The sequence below is a fragment of the Macrosteles quadrilineatus genome, unplaced genomic scaffold (genome assembly GCF_028750875.1).
Source record: "Macrosteles quadrilineatus isolate MER2022 unplaced genomic scaffold, UCM_ALF_1.0 Scaffold_2__2_contigs__length_208266976, whole genome shotgun sequence".
Lineage (NCBI taxonomy): Eukaryota > Metazoa > Arthropoda > Insecta > Hemiptera > Cicadellidae > Macrosteles > Macrosteles quadrilineatus.
This window is the reverse complement of record NW_026542595.1, coordinates 204,562,135-204,582,280: the sequence shown is the minus strand read 5'-3', so window position 1 is coordinate 204,582,280 and position 20,146 is coordinate 204,562,135. Positions and strand designations below refer to the sequence as shown.

Genomic DNA, 20,146 nt, shown 5'->3' with positions numbered 1-20,146 from the left:
ATTTATCTTTTTTTAATTCTTATTTTTAAGGATTTGCATATATATACTCTTTTAGTAGAATTTGAGGTAGGTGATTTGCAGTACGGACTCACTAAGGAACCAATTTAATTAGTCTTCCTAAATTGCTGAAGAATTTGTTCATTAAAAAGTCTTCGTCGCGCACTGTGTTAACGATTTTATTGAACACAAAGTCGATGAACTGCAAGCTATCAAAATAATTGTTCAAGTACTCTACCTAGTGGCGTCCTACCTAGTTAAATAATTGATAATTGATCATTCTATCCGGTTACAAAGAAAAGTGAGGTACCTTTCTTCTCTATAAGTTAAGCGACCATTTAAAGCTTGTCATATTATTTTGCATTGTAAGTTTTAGGTGCAGTCGAGTATTTATTATTTTGCATTGTAAGATGTGGATGCAGTAAGCTTTTACACCAATGACAAATGTAAAAATTTTTTTTTTCTTTTTCAAGAAACGTGGAACTTGCACATTTATTTATTATCTGGTGTTGAAATACCGATTTCAACATACACTATCCTATGGAAAAATGCTCATTATGTACAAGTTAATTGTCATAAATTTTTTGTGTTGAAAATAAACTCTAAGTAGTTTGTATAATTTTTTCACAAAACATGGCAAATTAAGATATTTATTTTATTTCCTTTTTGTTTGACCAATAAGGCAATCGTACCTCGAATCAACTGTGAATCAATTTGCCGATTTTTATGGAATGTGTTTTATCGAATATTTTTGCAGCAGATAAAACCAATAAGTAAGTGAAGTATGTTGCCCATGTGATGCAGATATTGAGACTGGGGCAACGGACTCGACTACGAGATATTGCTTTTTGGAGTTGCCCCCCAGCCACCCCCCTGGTGCCCCCTGCCCAAACCCCCCTGGCCTTCAACGGCAGACATGCTAAATTTGTGGCATTCGTTGGTCACAATGTCTTCTATAAATTCTCAATGTTTGTCTCACGATCTTTTTTGAAAATATATTCTTTAGGTCGGGTTTTAAAGTGTTGATTGGAAAATCAGTTTAGAATTACATGTGTTTTAACGGTGTTTTATGACGGTCAGGATGTAGAAATAGTTAAATAATGTTGCTTTTGTTAATTTATAAAATAATTATTCATGAGATACATAATATGTTTTGAATGATGAGAATGGTACACGTCACATAAACTAGCTAGATTCAACTTTTTACATGGTTAGTTTTTAAATTGCGGTCAGGATTATTTTGTTGTCCCTGCTATTTTAAATACAAGTCAGGTTAGGTTAGGTAATGTATGTCACTCTCATCATTCAAAGCATCTATATATATGTTACACTCAATCTCCGAATTCGGACAATGTCCGAAATTTCTACCCACTCCGCGATGTGGATAGTGTGAAATACCCACGTCGCGGAGTGAGCATTTTATTCGGACATTGGCCGAAGTAAAATGCCCAGACCGCGTTGTGGGTAAATTGATTTACTCAAATGCCGAAGTCATTACGTTCTTCGGCGATTGAGCAAATCTTAAATACCCACAACGCGATGTGTGCAAGAGGGATTGCCCACGTCGGGTTGTGGGTATTTCTAGTTTGTGCAAACGCCGAATTTACGTTTAGACATGGCACCCCCATCATTTGCACTATCTGCGATTAGGATGGACGGATCTGCACCTGCATTGTGTTTTCATTACCGTTTATGTTTTTTGTTTAGGTTGTCCTGTAGTGATACGCACGTGACCAAGTTAATATACGTTCAGTGATTACCTCTTTAGATATTGTTTTGGCCTGTCGAACGAGCCAATAAAGACGACAGAGGCCAATGTGGACGGGCAAAAAAGAGGTTAAAAGACAACCTCTTTAAAAAAACAAAGTTTTATTAGATGTGTTTGTAAGAAGAACTTTTTGAGTAAATCATGTCAATGTATTACCGTAAGTAAAACGTAAAATGCAATTCTAAATTCCATGGCAGCACCATCTTGTGCCAATAACTAAAAGAAAGATTTAACAAGAACTGTGTGATAATCGGCTTTTTAAGGCTACTCCAAATTTTGTTAAGTGGAAAAACATAATTTCAATGTATGTGTAATGGACCTTTTTATATTTGTTCCTATTCGGTATTTTGCTGTTTTCTGGTATTTTATAAAATGCTATTTATATATTAAATAATTATAAACACAAACATAAATTTTATATTTTTTACCTAGTGATTGTGGATTTCATGTAGATTTATGGGTATACGGTGGTTGATAGAATACTAGTCGGCGTTTGCGCAAACTAGAAATACCCACTAACCGACGTGGGCAATCACTTTTGCTCACATCGCGTTGTGGGTATTTTGAATTTGCTCAATCGCCGAAGAAGGTTTTGACTTCGGCGTTTGAGTAAATGAGTTTACCCACAACGCGGTCTGGGCATTTCGTTTCGGCCAATGTCCGAAATAAAATGCTCACTCCGCGACGTGGGTATTTCACACTGTCCATATCGCGGAGTAGGTAGAAATTTCGGACATTGTCCGAATTCGGAGATTGAGTGTAACATATATAAAAGGCAAAGCCCTCACTGACTGACTGACTCACTCATCACTAATTCTCCCACTTCCCACTTACCTAGGAGGCTGAAATTTGGTACACTGATTCTTTAGGCATTAAATAGGAAAACTAAGAGGTTTTTATTCTGATCGGACTCTCGGGCTCCGCCCCAGTGGCTCTGGAGTTTCCCATGTTAACCTAATGAGTACTCATATTTAAATGGAATTAATGAATCTTAACAGCTGTTTCAATTAAACAAGTTGGTTCTGTTCTATGATGTTGAATAGCATTAAAGTTACAAGGATTAGCAACAGAGTGCAGCACTATTATTTTTTTAAATATTTTACAACAGCTAATTTTAAACCAAAAGTGAGTGAGCGTAGCGAACGAACTTCAACCCGAAGGCGAGTTAGCGTAGCGAACGAGCTAACCTGAAGGCAAGTGAGCGCAGCGAACGAGCTCCTACCGTAAAGGTGAGTGAGCGTAGCGAACGAACTTCAACCAAGACGTGTGAGCGTAGCGAACGAGCTCCAACCTAAAGGTGAGTGAGCGTAGCAAACGAACTTCAACCAGGACGTGATTGAGCCATGCGAACGAGCTCACATATGAAGTTAAACGGGGCAAAGCCCGCGGGTACAGCTAGTGTTATATATTTTTTAAATAATTATTAATACATAAATCAATGTAAGTACACTGTATAACAAAAGGGCGGAGAACGGAATCTTTTCAATTTGCCGTACGTTATTAGAATTAGTAGACATTTTCAAATATTATTTAGAATACTAGTGCCCCTGTTGCCCGAATTCGAGGAATTACAAAGTATTAAAGGTGTGATTCTAAAACGAATAACAGTAATAACTTCCGGTGACTTAAAACTCAATGCTTAAAAGAGTCCCAAAGATAATGTAATCAATCACGCTACTCCAGTTACCGAAACTGAAAAAGAACTCCCTCTGAAAACGAACGCTCTTGTGTGTATCATGTGTTTACTATGAAAAGCTGTTTTAGTATGCAATTGATACAAATTATTCGTCCGTTTAAGTAAACAAAATGTTTTCTTCATAAGAAATACATTGGGATTTTGATGGCCTGTGGGGCAAAGCCTGAGGACTTTATTACAGGAATTGGTTAAAGAGGGCGTCTACACAAAAAATTCTTAATTTTGACACATCGTTTGTAAAAATCAATCCATTTAACGGAAGAGAAGTGTTTCGTAGAAATGGCCTTCACGTATTATAAGGATTCCTGACTATCAGTTGTTAAAGTCTCAATTAATCAAAGACGTCTGAACGCAGATATAAAACCACATTGCTACGAATCCTCGTCGACTAAATAGAAATAGATTTCAAAGAATACCAAATAACCACGTTAACTGCGTGTCTCAACACGCTTGAGAACATGACGTGACGCGTGTCGCTTGACAAGCCGTGTTCACGTGTTATGACAAGCCTCATGACAGCTACACGTGTTTATATCAGCTGATCGAAACTTGATCGCTGCAGCTGATTTTGTTAATTAAAACTGCATCTGTTGTACGTCACGCTGCACGCTACCCGTGTACTGTAATTGTCTGCATTAATCATCTTTCCAACGTATATTTTCCTCATTTAATTACTTGTAACTTTTGTGAGATTCAGAATACGGGTACAAGTCGAATATTGTGTTGAGTTGTGGATTTCAAGGTTTAACGGAGATTTGTGTAGTGTGTGTTATGTTTTTTAAAAGTAATAATTTGAATTATATAGATTTTATGGTACGTAATAAAGCGAAAAGTTGTTTTCGTGGCTCATTGTCTTACAGAAATGGTTTTGTAAACTTCAACTACTCGTTTATATAAATTATTGGACCTATGAAGCATTTTAAAAATGTAGAAGAGGATTTCAGCCTTCAGAGAGTAGTTTAGTACTACACTAAATAACTACAGTGTACGTCATGTCTGCAAATCAAAATGTAAGTAATTGAAAATATATTGGGGTTTCTCACCTCAAATGCTCATTATCACGTGCCCGTATTCTCGTAGGACTGAGGAATTGAAATTCAGCCAAACCCAAAAACTTAACATCATTAAAAATATCCTTTATACCGTGTGTAAATCAGTGTAAATACGGCGTAATGTACCCCTTAAATACCGTGTACTAGTTTCTAAAAAAATTCTTAAGTCTAATTTTTGCAATATGTCGTCTGAGATTAACCTGTAAAATTAATTTAACTTTGAAGGCATTGTAAATTGTACAAATTTTTCCTGCTGTTTTATTTTATTAATCTAAATGTCAATATAAGTACATCACAAGCCTTTTATATTTATTACTTTTTAATGTAAACGCCATTATAAGGATGAAATGAAGCTTCAAACGTCATACGTCAAGCATACTCAAATTCTAATTTTAAGCTGCCTATTATTGGCAAAGAATTTTCAAAATCAAAACTTATATTGACAAACTTGCAATTTCCCTCACAAAGTGCATACGACTCAATATCTTTTTCTGAGAAGCCCTCTTTTCATTAAATTACCAATACTGCATTCCCAGAATCGCGATATGGGTTGCGTATGGAAGGGTAGCGAGAGGTAGACGATAATTTTTCCTCAATTAACCTCCCCCCAACGCCGCTAGGGGTCGCCCATATCGAGCGAGGTCGTTGAACCTCAGTACTCCAACCCTCAACCTACCCCAACTCGGCGCAATGCGTACACCCCCCTACCCAGCAATGTGACCATGTGTCCAGGGAGAAAATCCCACACTTTGGCGAAAAAATACCTATTTATCGCTCATTCACGAACACCTCAGGGTATCCATTACGTATAATCCCTCACAGTAATGTGACCATGTGTCACATTCATAACATACGCTTTGTTGTGAAAAATACCTAAATTATCCTACATTTACTGCAGTACAACCCCCATTAAGCGTTGTGTCCACTGAGTAAAGGGAGGACATTGCCCGCAAATTGCCGGGGGAAAATCACAATTCATCCCTTATTTACAATTTGTACACTACCCTCAAGCCAGTGATGTGTCCACTTGGCTAAGGGACAATATCCCGCACGTTGGCGGGAAAATACCTGATTAATCGCACATTTACAATGTTTACATCCCCTACCCACTATTTGTCCCCTTGGCGAGGGAGAATATCCCGCACGTTGGTGGGAAAAATACCTAATTTTTCGTAGGTACATTTACAAAGCGTGCACTCCCCCTATCTAAGTGTCTACTTGGCAAATGAAGGATACCCCCCTCCTTAGTATAAAAATTCGAGTATTCGCACCACGTTTATAATTTGTACACTACTCAGCAATGTTGTCTTCTCAGCAAGGGAAAGACTCCCGCACTTTGGAACAAAAATACCAAATTAATCACTTGTAAAATTATAAAGTAAAATTATAAAATTATAGTAAAAATTATAAAAGTATAGTAAAAAACTTTCTTTTACCAAATAGTATATCCACTCGACAAGGAAAGGAATCTTACACTTTGGAAAGGTAATCCCGACATTTTCAATATTTACCACAACGCAGCTACTCAGCTGTGTTTCCACCCAAAACTGAAAAATATCCCCGCACTATTGATGAAAATTCCCAAGACATCATACCTATTCATATTTACAACGCACACATTTTCATATTCATTTCCTCATATCCAGCGGACCACGAGACGTTGGATAATAACCTACATTTGGGAAAAAATTCACTTTATATTGTTACATCTTAATGTTGTACTCCTCGTATTACAATGTCCTGCGCTTTTGAAAATTCTAATTTATTCTAGCCCACATTTTCTATGCGCATTCCCTTCCCAGCAATGCGTTCACTCGATGAAGGGAGAAAGTCTACAATGAAAGGGGAAATGCTACACATTGTAAATATTGCACAAATTATAACTTTTTGGCAAAGTGCGGATTTGTCAAAAAAATCTTTATAATTTGTACAATATTTATTAACAATTTATTCACTACCGCTACAAGAACGTAGGTCCACTGAAAAAGGAATAGGCCTAGTTTCTGTAATTTGGCATACAAATCCTTGAAATAAAAAAATGGTATTCAAAATTACGTACCTATAAGTATCTCGTCTCCACAAGACGCGGGTAAATATCCAGCATTTCGGCTCGAAATACCCCACTTTATCCCGCCCTCAGAATTTGTACGTAGCTCTACCTATCCCGAAGTTTGTCCACTGAACAGGGAAAATATCCCCCGCGTCAGTACGAAGAATCCTATTACATGGCCCACTTGCCCAAAATTTGCCCTCGATTTAATTAATTACTCACGAATAGCCTAAGACGTATATCCTAAATACCTGGTTAAAAAAAAAATAAAATAATCATGTCGGCCTGTAATATTTAATTTAGGATTTTATATTACGATGTTTGAGCATTATGGAAGTAAATATTTAATGTACAGTCACTCCTTCAAAAATTTGTAATTTGAAATGTTTGCCATGTTGCCATGTTTGTAGGTGTAATAAACCTAACTGGTAAATGTAAAATTATGTAGATGGCCAAATAATACAGATGTTAAAAAGTCAAGATTAATACCTATTCCGACATATAAGAAAACAATGATCATAATTTCGAAAAACCTTCTTCGAAATTACCTAAGGTTCACAATTTTTTGTTTGTTTATTTTTTAAACTCTAAACCGGGGGCTTGACTGTTGCTGAAAAGAGAATGTGAATACTGTATATACGAGGATAGATACAGAGAATATTGGGTGATGTAGCGTTAAAGTAAACATTCCTTCCACGATACAAGCTAAATTGTCTCCATCCACTGCAGTATATAGGGATGGAAATACTCTACCAAGAATCGCTTAATAATTTTCCCGATTTTTCATATGAATTATCGAAAGATAATTAAGTGTGTAAGCTTTATTTATATGTTTTAAGAGGCATTTGAATTATATAAACACAAATTGAAAATTTCGTAACTAAATAATGATAGTAAAGATAACCATATTTTGAATTTATTTGAGATAGTAGTACGTCGTTTAGGTTTTACTTTATCGATAAGTAAAGATTCCCCATTAAGCATTTCTAATTTCTAAAAGATAATAAAAATATGTATGTGGCCTGTTTGATTGAATTAAATATTTTCAAACAAAATAATTGTGATCAAATAAAATAACTTTGATAGTATCTCGAAATTATATTTACGTGGGTGATGTCAAAATACCTAATGTGTTTCTAGTCTGTTTGCTCGTTGTAAGTGGTAAATAAAATGGTAAAAACAAATAAAAGTAGTTCTATTATCCAGAATTTTTCCTCAAGCTAATAAACAGATGTATTGTCAAAAATTAAATCTACATATTATATTCACGCTTCCTCTGTGAATAATTGGATAACACAAAAGGAAATTATTTTTAATAGCATTAGCACAGGGAAATAACTCAAGAAAATTAGGAATTTCCACATTTTCTCCCGTATTTTTACATATTATTTTGTAAAAAATGCTGTAATCATTTTCTAAATAGTTCTAGATTGTCTTAACCCAGACAGTAACTATATGCAATGGGTAGGGAAGCAACACATTACTGTATCCAGACTAACTGTATGGAGGTGCAATCCTAAAGTTTTTGAGGGGAGGGGATAGTTGTTTCAACCCTCTAGCTAATCAGCCAAAGTGTCATTGAAAGTTGAGCTCAACGCGCTGAATGCCAGCCGCAGCGGAAACATTATCTTTTGACGATTATTAGTTATTGTTTCAGCGAGCCAAGGGTTCACCCCTTGAATGAAGAGGTGCTCAGAACTACTGTTGTTACTTTGTCTTCTGTCTTCCTTTGATTTGGATGTTTGACTTGAATGTCTGGAATTTTGAGGACCTTGATACTTGTATAACTGTGGATTAATTTGTTTGGGTGGAATTTTGGGAAATGATATTCTGTTTTGGTAATTAATTGGTTCCTTGTTGGTCTATATCACTTGTAACAAATAATTTGGATAATTGGAACTTAACTGTTAGGCCTACTTAACTGCAAAAAATTAACCAGAAAGGTAAAATGATCTTCTATACATCAGAACATATTTAAATTAACCTGAAAGTTAGGTACTTTATTTTTTTTTAGTTTTCATAAACATAGTTTCATTTTAAACTTTTAATAATATGAAAATTAACATAGCCATAACTGAAATTAAGATTTATGATGCTTTAAATAAATAATATTATTCATTTAAAGCATCATAAATCTTAATTTCAGTTATCGTTTACGTTTATGGTTTGGACTCTCACCCAAACTCTTACGAACTAAATTTATCACAAAATTGTCGTTGGGTTTTTGAGTATATTTAGGGATGTCAACGACTACATTTCTCAGGGCATTATCTTTTTCTGGCCGTGAATTAATTTATACTTACGAAAACACTAACTAGCCGTCGACTACTATCGATATAACGACTTAGTTATCGATTATACGGATTAGTTATCGATGTTATGTTTTAATCTAAAATCCAATAAAATTTGCATTAAAATTAAACCCAAATTAATTAAAATTCAAAGCATGAAACTCGTAATCAACATAGTCGATCCTAACACCCAATTTTACTATTCGAAATAACGAATTCTAATTAACACATTAGATGTGTTTGTCGGCGCGAATCTAAAGAAAAATCTCTACAAAAACTATTATTTCCGACTAGTAAATTAGACGCGTGGATTTTACGTTTCCGCAATATATTCTAAGAAAGCTGGGAATTGGTCGCCGCCCATTTAAATATCGGGTACGGACAAGGGGGGCTGCAGCTCTACGAAACGTCGTAATGAAGCGAAGGAAGTCGTAAAGATTAATTAATTATTGTGTACCTGTAGCTGTTAGCAGGTGTATCGTTTGTTGATGAATTCTTGTTACTTTGGGGCTGAAATCTGCTGCCACATGAATAGTTGTTTGGGGATGATATTGCTGTCGGGAAGTTTATTTATTTTTGGTCAGCTGATGTGGAATGTATTTGTACAATTTGGCGAATATGCATGTTTTGTCCCTTTAGTACAGACTAGGCTTATATTTAAATGCTTTGACGGTTTGTAGCTTTTTTATGTCCCACCTTCACATCGACGTTTGGTTCTAGCTATAGATCTCTATATATTACAACTTTGTATCATATAGAGATATTATATGGATCTAGCCCGGAACTATACACTCCGGGCTAGAACCTAGCGTTTGTAACTAGTGACAGTTGCGATAGTAATATTAGTTTGGATATACATGGATTCATGTAAATTTGTATCGCAGGGACATTTTATTGGATTTTTAAACGTTCCAATAAATGTCGTAACCAAGTTCAATTAATTGAGGTACGATTATTGCCTTTTAAAAGCTTTAACAGAAAAAGACCTATTACTGAGAGAATTATTTTGTACCGTAAATATTTTTTTACATTGTGGTGTGTTGATTTTAATTTTGTCTAGTGAAGTTTGTGTAGTATTTGGCGTCAGACGCTGTGAGTTTAGAATCGACAAACGCTACAAAAATTTGTATAGACAAATTTGCGGATTACGGTATGGATAGGCTAACATTTGAAATCGTTCTGTGATAGGAAGGAGATATGATCAAGGAGAAGGAACACCTCTTATAAGTTAGTAATAGGACCAGTTTTTGTCGTAGTTTTGTGTTCTGCCAACAACACACTCTCTTGTAGTTCCGAAGTTTTCCTCCAGGAGCGCTGTCATCTCCTCCCCTTCCCACCTGGCTCTTCTCTGTATTATTGGAAACGGAAATTAAATAAGGAAGGAAATTAAAAAAGACTCAAGTGCTGCAGATGTCTGAGGACAATCGCGTAATGACAGTTTTATTTTATCTCTTAATCTTCTTTGTCCCAGCCTCCTTTTCTTGATATGCTAATTTTAATTAAATTTTTACTAAACGTTCTTTTGCCGCCTAGTAGGGCCTATCCCAGATTCACTAATGAATTAAGCTTGTTAGTAAATAACTAAATCGTGTTTAAGTATTGTGGTTTAGCGTTGTTTTTTAAAAATATGTTTATCAACTCGTGTAGAAGTTGTGGCCCTGTTTGTATCGCTAAAATAGACCATTATAAGACAGTGTTTCTAAATAATATGAATATTCAGGTTTTCAAGTTTTGAATGTGGAGTTACATTTAACTCACACTTTTTTTGTTGTTCATCAAATGATAGAGTAGCTCAACTAAGTTTTGTATAAGCATACATGTGCTAAAAACCCAGTTTATTAAGCACAAATCAAGCAGATAAGTGATTTTTCAAAATATTGGTTAAGTGTCTTGGAATATTTGTTAAAATAACTAGATAAGTTCTGTTTGTCAAATCAAAGAGTTGTTAACACATAACACCGACAAATAATACTTTTCGAGTTACTATTTTTATGTCCATTAGTATAAAAGATTATGTTGGTTAGTATATTTGTTTGTATATACAATTGGCAGTGATAAAACTCAGACACCGCTGGACCGATGGCCACGAAACTTGTTACATACAAGTAGAATTTCACGGAGTAGGTTTATGCTACATCAATTTCGTTATAACTTTCAGGGCTTAGCCCTGGGACCGTCTTAAAGGTACCGATATTTTGAAAGCATTGTTTTCTTATTTTTTGCTAACAAAACATATCAAAGTAAAATTTAAAACGGGTGATGTAAATTAATGGTATTGTTTGTTCTGCCATTTAATCGTATTTGTTTTAATAAAGATTCGTTTCTTGGTGCAATGTGGTTAATGAAACTTTTGCATACATTTTAAATGCAATACACTATATACAATTACATTTTCATACAACAGATATATAGAACATGATTATTCTCTTTCCGTTGCGAAGCACGGGTGGCTAGTATAATATATAACAGATTGATGTAGGTATGTATGATATAGAATAAAAACATTATATTCATTTATAAATACCCTGCACTTTTGTTTAGCTAATAAAAGTGTACTACAGGTACACAGTGCCTAGCAAAGGGATTCTGTGATGTGGCTGTATCTTTTCGCTCAGAATAAAGAGAAATGTCCACAGACTTTTTATTCTGTGGTTCCAGTAATTATCATTTCCGATCCTAACTCAGCAATCAGCTGATGTAAGTTGTTGTGTATAACATATGTTTCTCTGTCCCAGGTTATCTACTGACCAGGGTGGAAGGCAAGATAGGCTCCCCAGAGAAGCCTCTGTCTGACCTGGGCCTCATCTCCTACCGCAGCTACTGGAAGGACGTCCTACTGGAGTACCTCTGTAACCTGGGAGGCAAGACTCTGTCCGTTAAAGGTGTGTATGGTATTTCTTATCCAACACTTATGCGGTTTGAGGGGAATCGATTCCATCCCTTCCACGTCACCCTAACTTTAAAACAACAGTCAACAGCTGATCAGCTGATTAATACATTGAGGTAAAAAACCTGATGGGGGAACCAGGAAACCTCCCCCTCAAACCGCCTATATATTTTCGACGTGATGATTTTTTTGTGAAAGATTGACCTCTTAACTTTCTGTAATTCGTCGTTTAATTAAAATAAATCCAAAACTACAACAAAAAGGAAATAAGTAAATGACTCGTGTGGTTTCTCCACAAAATTCAAATGCAAGGTAAGATTTAAAATGGATCAAGGTTGTGTAATTCAATATGGTTCTATGTTTGGTTATGTATTTTAATGAAAAGCACTTATGTACATTGTTAATACAATCGGGCAGAAATTTACTAAATATGTTTTTCAAACAACCAATGCATATATGTCCTGTAGTTTTTACTGTCCCTTATCGTCGTAAATATGGTATCAAAACTTAAATAACGTGCATGATTACCGTAAAGAAAGAAAAGCTACGAATTATTATAAAAAACCAACAACTAAAAGAAGACAGTACTCATTGATGTGTTCCACAAAATCGGAAAAATGTCATAGTAGCTGTATTGAAAGAGGGTGATTGTGACCGAAAACAGTGCTGTCTTTAGATGTTCCACTCTATATTTACCTTTGATTGTTTTTTTCAGACATAAGTCAAGAAATGGCCATAAATTCCTACGACATAGTCAGCACTCTCCAAGCTCTTGGTATGATGAAGTATTGGAAAGGGAAGCACATCATTCTAAAGAAACAGGTACAGTATGTTTTTTATCCAGATTTCAGTGTACAAATACGTGGTTTTTTTCAAACAGAAGTAAGCTAGTGGGTAATTACTGTTCATCGTATGTCATTTTGTAAAAATGATGTTACCACATTTATTTATGTCTTTCAAACCTATTTAGAAATCTTTGTCGTCAATAATTCCTTCTAAGAACACATCCTGACTAACAAAACAATAAATGTCTAACAATGGATATAGATTCGTAGTGGATATAGAGATATTAGTATTAACTTTTTGGAACGTATGTTATTGGTCGTTACATTTTCAGTCTAGTCTATGTGATGGGAAATGTCCGTCATAATTCCTTAAATCTACTCTGACCACCAATAAATGTCTAACAAAGGATATAAATTCGTAGTGGATATACAGATATTAGTTTTAACTCTTAGCGTATGTTATCAGCGGTCGTTACATCATTTTCCATCAAGTTTATGTGGTGGAAAAGGTCCGTCATAATTCCTTAAATCCCAGACCACCAATAAATGTCATGAAAAAGATATAAATTCGTTCTGTTTTTAAGGGTTGTACATATATTAAAGTTACAAATATAGTCAAAAAGTAATTTCAAAGACAAATTACTAACGAAAATTTTCATTGTTTTCTTCTAAAGAGTTGCATTTTTTACCTTTATCACATGAAGAATTTCAACCACTTTTGATACATCAAAAGACTTTTTCAGATAATTATTTGTTTCAAACACAAGCGATTGACGTAAACAGCCTAACAGGCTAACAGGATTTAGATCGAAACAAAGGCTGAGCAAATTCATTAAAAGGTGATCGTCTCTTTGCCAGTTAACACTTAAGTGGGACCCTCTCAATGGGGTCTTGTGGCGCAGGGTTCTGTGGAAATTTGCATTCGTTATTTGCCAGACTTTGATAAGCCCCCCCCCCCCCAACCTAATACAGACCCGTCGACCACATTCGTAGCATTTCTTTACCCCTCCCCCCTTCCAAACCTTCCAAGCTCCATACTGTATTATCTCCCTTGTGTTTCGAGGTCTGAATTTTCATTCTCTATTCTGTTTCTAGGTTATATTATTAGTTTTGTCATAGTTATTTCATATGCAGGTGTTTTTGTACGTAGATTTATTCTAAACTTTTAAACTATGATTGCGTCTTTTTAGAGTTAGTCGTAAAGTAGAATACTTTTCGTCATTAGTCTACAAAGAGTAAAATCATAACCGTTTTCATTAAATCTTGTGTATTAAATTATAAAATATATTACTAAAATCTCATCAATAAGTTTCATGCATTTAGTCTAATTAAGATTTTCCATTGAATTATACATTTATTTTTAAAAACTTTGGAAGAAGTTGGTCATTATTTATAACGATTGTTGTAAACTCATTTTGAAACATATCCATTTACAATTTATTCTTTGATAAAGTTTTTCTGTCATTCATCATAAATTTTCTACTAATTGTCTTCAAAAAGACTATTTATTATTACTGCTTTATAAATGCAAGTACGGCTTTTCCTGGGTTATTACTGTATAAATATAGGTTCTAATAATGATATAAATTAAAATGATTAATTGAAAATACTTATAACAATATCATTATAGAATAGACATATCCCATTGTTGAATATAACATCCAAATGATTTATTTAATCTTTGTAAATACTTGCTCTATCCACCATACTGTTATTTGCCTACTAATTGACTTCATACTCTATCCAACACATATCTAACACAATTATTAAATCCTTGACTATCTTTAAAATTTCCAGATCTTGATTTCATTAATACTGTAGACAGTGTAGACATTTAAAAATCTATTCTTACATTATTTAGGAATTTTAACATATTTGTTTTTCTTGTTATATTTACAGTAGTTTACCGCAGATAAATTTACAATAAATTACGATTTACAAGAAAATAATTAACTTTTTTCACTTAATAATTTTAATGATTTAGAAATCTATATCTATACTATTATATAAAAATCTAATGGTGTCTGTCTGTATGTGTATTACTAATAGGTGCAAAAACTACTGAACCAACTAAGCTTATATTTTACAAAAATATAGCTAACATACCAAGGACCATTATAGGACTATTCACATTTCGATACTGACCGTAGGCTTTGCCCCTTTGGCTTTTACAGTTCTGAGGTGAGGATTTTAAAAGTAAATATTGATTGGTCTCCATGACTGCGATTAGAACACTAACAATGTTTGTTTACATTTGATTCAATTCAATGTAAACAAGAAGAACTGCTAAATTGCATATTTCACAATTTCAGACAGCTGATACAAAGAAGTTAAATATAATATTTTCCATAACTATGAGGTAGGTTTATTTTAATCTAACCTTTTATTATGGATTATTTATTCTAAAACTGTCAATGATTATAGAAAAAAAATTCTATAACCGTTGCTGTATCAACTCCGGCTCTGCTTTGGATTTTTCGTCTCAGTTATGAAAATAATGTTATTGATATGTTTTCATGGATACAGTATGAAAATTACAATCCCTATAGATGTTTTGTATGAATTTGGAGGCTATTTTAAATAAATTTGAACTGCTTTACATGTGTTAGATTAACTTAACATAACTTGCACATCACATGGTTTTTTATATGTATATTTAGGTAAATTTAGTTATTGTTTTTTGCTAAAACTATGCTTAAATTAAACTAAAGAATATCATCAATAACAAAATTGTACGTCATTGATTTTGTGTTCTAAAATCTGTTGTATATGTGTAACTATATTAAATTATCAAATGGTAATACAAAATACTCTTATTTATCTTAACATAGCTTTCAGTTCACATTTACTTTATTTGATAAATTTATTATTTGTGTTTTGCCACACCACTGATTAAATTAAACCAAGGAAAGTATCATAAAACTAAGCAGTACACAGTGTTCTTTTGTTTATAAAATCAATAAAATATCTGTTACTACCTATGTTTACTTAATGGTAAGTGTGAAAATTTAAAGGCAATGGATGATGGAACTGATTAAAAGAACTGGTTTGTATATTAAGTTGTTTCTTGATATTTTTGTAGAGTAGAATCAGAGATGCAATGAAACATATACTGTATTTGCTATTACAATTTTAGTCCTCGGCGCTTTGATAATCATATTAGTTTTGTCTGCTGTCTTTAGTGCTAAATTATTTGTTTAACATTTTTTATAGTATATATATAGTTTCTTTAATATTTCAAAAGACTGTATTGATAAGGCACAAGAATATTTCTAAAGTTTATAACAGATGCCTTAGTTTTGCTAATGATTTATTGTGAGTGAAGAAACTGAAGATTGAAGGATTTGTTATTTATTATGAAGAAGAGTGAAATTTTAAAAAAAATGTCCATTTAAATTTAATAATAAGTATTTTTGCAACTTCAAAATTGAAATTTAAAATGCCAATTATAAATAAAAAGATATGTAATTAAGGGAGATGAAGGTAAATCGTATGTGAAAGTTTAATTCGAAAATTTGGTCAGTTTTTCTCATATCAGCCTACACAAGATTTAAAATTAATCAAAACCAAAATGGTGGTATCCACTACTTACGAGATTTAAAAATCATAACTTAAACCTTTCTATTAAGGCCATAAATGTTTAATTTTGTTTCTAAAAGCTTTGGCGGATGTGTAATTACTATATGCAACTGATGTAAAGATTAAAATGTTTCTATTTTGTGTCCTCTTCCCGTTGCAAAGCACGGGTACAACAGCTAGTATTACATAAATAATGTTTTAATAACAATGAACCCAGTGTATTTATTTGTGTATTTACAATTATAGTAATGCCAATGAATTGAAAAACGCGTAATATTATACACAAACAAATAATTATAAATTATGTTGAGACATTTTTTTATTATTGATTAAATTAACTTACTTACATAGTTAGTAAACACGTCCTTATACAATAAATGAATAGAAGAATATAACTAGAATAGTTATGGAAAAGATTTACATTACATTTTAAATGCGATAACAAATTGTTTTCAGCAGATATAAAGTCTGGGTGTAAAGTGGCCTGGATAAACAAATACATTGCCAACTAATAGAGCTTTGTTTCCCCAGTTATTTTTGTCTGCCATTTACTCACTTTCAGATTATTTCATTCACTATTTGTTTGTCTATCTTTTTTGCATAGTGCAATGAATTGAAGTAAATATTAGTTGTTTGTCCATTTTCGCTGTTTAACGTTTTGCAAAATTGATTTACATCTAAAAAAGGTAAAAAATATTTGATTGTTGGATACAATTTTTATTAATTGCCTTGTATGCCTTGAATTTAAATCACATTTATTACTATTTTTATTTTGAAACTGAAACATATTGATGTAATGCATTCAATTTCTTTAAAACTAATGAATGGCTATTGCTAAATTCAAATGGGAATTAATCTAAATACAATCTAAAATAATTTAAATTGAATGCATAATTTTAATTAATTAGAAGGTATTTTAACCATATAAAATATTGTTTAGTCTTCCTTGCTAATACGTGTAAATAATAATAAATAGTGATAACAAATTTTAAAAAAGATTTAGATAAAAATTTCTGAAAAATATTTTTTTTTTTGCAATTAAAATGTATGTACTTATTATAGTAATTAATACACCATTGAGCTTAGAAACATTTTAAACATTAAAATATTACTTTTAAGTCAAAATATTTATGCTTTACATTATAAAAACAAATTTAATACAGTTTTTAATGTTCTACTCTGTTTGTAATACCAAAGTACCGGGGGACCGAGCCTTGCTCGGTTTGATCAGACACATTTTATCATTTGCAAAAATTGTTTTTTTTTATCTGAAGGGCTGTAGGGCGGAAACTGGATTTTTCCTAGCCTTGTGACCAACTCCATTCCATATAAAAACCAAATTAAATATGATTAATTTACGTTTAACACCGATATTAATCAGACAAATTTTTTTCTTTCCTTTAAAATTTGTATTTCTATGTTTTATTTATATTTATTCAATTTAACTGATGATTCCACAGGATGTGATAGAGGAGTATGTAGAGAGGACCAAGCGGCGGGGGCCTAGCTACAAGGAGATAGACCCCGCCTGTCTCAAATGGACCCCGTTTGTGGCCCCCCACAACCCAGCCAGCACATGAAGGCAACAGTTGGCACAAGGTAGGAATACAACTTTTATTACATAAATTTATCGTATAGAACTACTTGATAGTTATACGTTCCAATAGTTTTGCACTGTATGCTTTTTAATATGCTGTGTAATCAAAAAAAAATGGGGCATGATTTCTTCATGTAATATTGTTGGATTATAATATTTAATATTTTATTAAACTTTGGCATTTTACATTATCTAATATGAGTTAAATAAGGTGACAGAGCTTCCAACTCTTTGAAAAAAAGTCTCAGACATCGTCCTAATTTGTTTTGAAAACGTATTGTTACGTTCAGTGTTTAGTCCACCTACCTATGGTCTTACTCTTTAAGCTTCTGGTACAGTACTCAAATCATTAGGGGTTTGTAGGATTTACATAATTTCTAGATTTCTATTTATGGGTTTTACAAATCCCATACATGGACATAGTACAGTAAAATGTACCATTATTTTAAACTAGTCTTTTTAGCAGAGCTTTTTTCCCAAACACCAGATTGTTGTCCATTTGGGAGGAAAATGAAAAAAAATCCCTGATTTGTAATTCATGTGTTTATTCAAATTAATGATTTTGATTAAAACTCAGACTAACCTAACTCAGCATAAGTTAACCTATGCCACATCCGTCCACTGAACCATACCCTAGCTAAAATCTGTCATAGCCTATCATAAGCTATCTTTAAAACATTACTTAATCCAAATCTGACTGATTGAATGATTTAAATAAAAAATAGTACTACAACTATTTGTATTACTTGTCTAGGGGAGCTGTCCAGCTGAGCCCTTGTGTCTGCCCATGCAGAGATATCTGCCAGACTATGGAACAAGCCTGCGTCTGCCGTCCGCTCCTTTTATCTTTTCTGATCCACTGAGTGTTCTGAACCAAAGTATCTCACAAGTCAACACATTTACATCTACTTGTTTTTCTCTAGGACCAAATGTTTTTGGAATCAATCTTCTCCATGACACTACGCTTTATGAGTGAGGCTGAATTAGTGAATATAGTGCTTATCCATTAATCTAGGGAAAAGTCAGTAGCTTTTTGATGGTTCAAAACTGGGCACAGCTGTTTTTGATCTTGGAGCTTATTTTGATCAATGGTTCTGGACATAGGAACTTTTGATCAGTAACAAAAGCTCACACTCTAATAACGGTTGTAGATAGAAATTGGTTTTATTTTGAAGAAAGTACTATTACTTAGTCACTAGGGATGTTTACTCAATGATACAATGATACAATGATACAATGTTGTGTGTTTCTATGATTAACCCATTGGGGAAGGAATTAATGCGCTTCCTGCAGTGCCAATGGGTATGAGCGTAGAATGGAGTGAGATGCTTTTTGAAGCTTTGTTACTGACTAAGATTACTCTTTAGCCAGGATCATTATTAAGAGTCCATGAAGGCTAGCGGCCATCTTGGATAATTTCAAACCGCTGCTGAAGAGTTAATTATCGTCCAAAAATATTTTTTCAAGCACCAAAGTGATTGTAGTTGAAGTATCTAGGACACTGTGGGATTAGAAAATGTCTTCGTAGTTTTTAATTGTTTTTCAAGGGAGTCCATGGAGGAAAACCACCATCTTGGATTTGCCCCCATAACAGCAATGTTAGTTTTTTTTTAATTTCAAACGGCCGCTGAAGCAAATTATATAATTTGCCATCCTGAAATATTTTTTTCAAATATCAAATTATTATAATTTAAATATCTAGTGCTCTGTGGGATTAGAAATTTTCTTTGTAGGTTTTTAACTGTTTTAGAATGTCTCCAATGACTCGCCTAACTATCAAGGACAACAGGGTGCAGTTTCCATTAAAAGCTACTGTACTGACTTTTGTCATGGTTTAACCAGCTACCTTTTGATCACTTAGTTAGCTCTATTTGTATAAGTTATATTTAAACTGTGGTCACTAATTCATTTATCTCCTAAGTAAAGTAGTTCTGTTATTTTTCGTAAGATTGCTTTAACAATTGTACCTGTTTTGCATATGTTTTTCATATAGGAATTAATTCGGCTGAATTTTTAACATTGTTAATATTGTTTAAGATAATTTTAACATTGTTTTTATAGACCAGTTCACTTCATTGAATGAAGCAGGATAAAATGTAACAGACAATTCTTGACTACTTTGGTCATTAAATAACTTTTAACTTGTATATAAATGTGAATTTATGTGTAGTTCTTTAGTTCCTTGAATGCATAACTGTTGAACTAGTTGAACTAGATTTAGTTAGATAGCATAGCAATCTTTTAAAGTGTAGTTTTAACTTTTTTAAATTTTTAACTTAATACTGAATTGTTTCTTACTTATTCAGTCTAAAAGAGAGTTTGTACATATTTCTATTTTTATATACCTGTTGTTAAACATATATTCTATACATAGGATTCAGCTCAACTAATTACTGTGTAATACATTTTAACTGCATGATTTTAACAAGCTGTTATTAGCTTAG

At 33.1% G+C, this 20,146-nt stretch overlaps 1 protein-coding gene across 1 annotated transcript in view; it reads left to right on the top strand.

Moving 5' to 3' along the window:
• LOC128985308 (histone acetyltransferase KAT7) overlaps positions 1-18,771 on the top strand; it is a 150,197-nt gene extending 131,426 nt beyond the window's left edge. The window contains exons 9-12 of the mRNA XM_054404699.1: positions 11,590-11,736; positions 12,457-12,563; positions 17,566-17,704; positions 18,457-18,771. Coding sequence (XP_054260674.1) covers positions 11,590-11,736; positions 12,457-12,563; positions 17,566-17,685 — 374 coding nt within the window. The 3' untranslated portion in view covers positions 17,686-17,704; positions 18,457-18,771. The remainder of the gene's footprint in view (positions 1-11,589; positions 11,737-12,456; positions 12,564-17,565; positions 17,705-18,456) is intronic.
• The last annotated feature ends 1,375 nt before the right edge of the window (positions 18,772-20,146 follow it).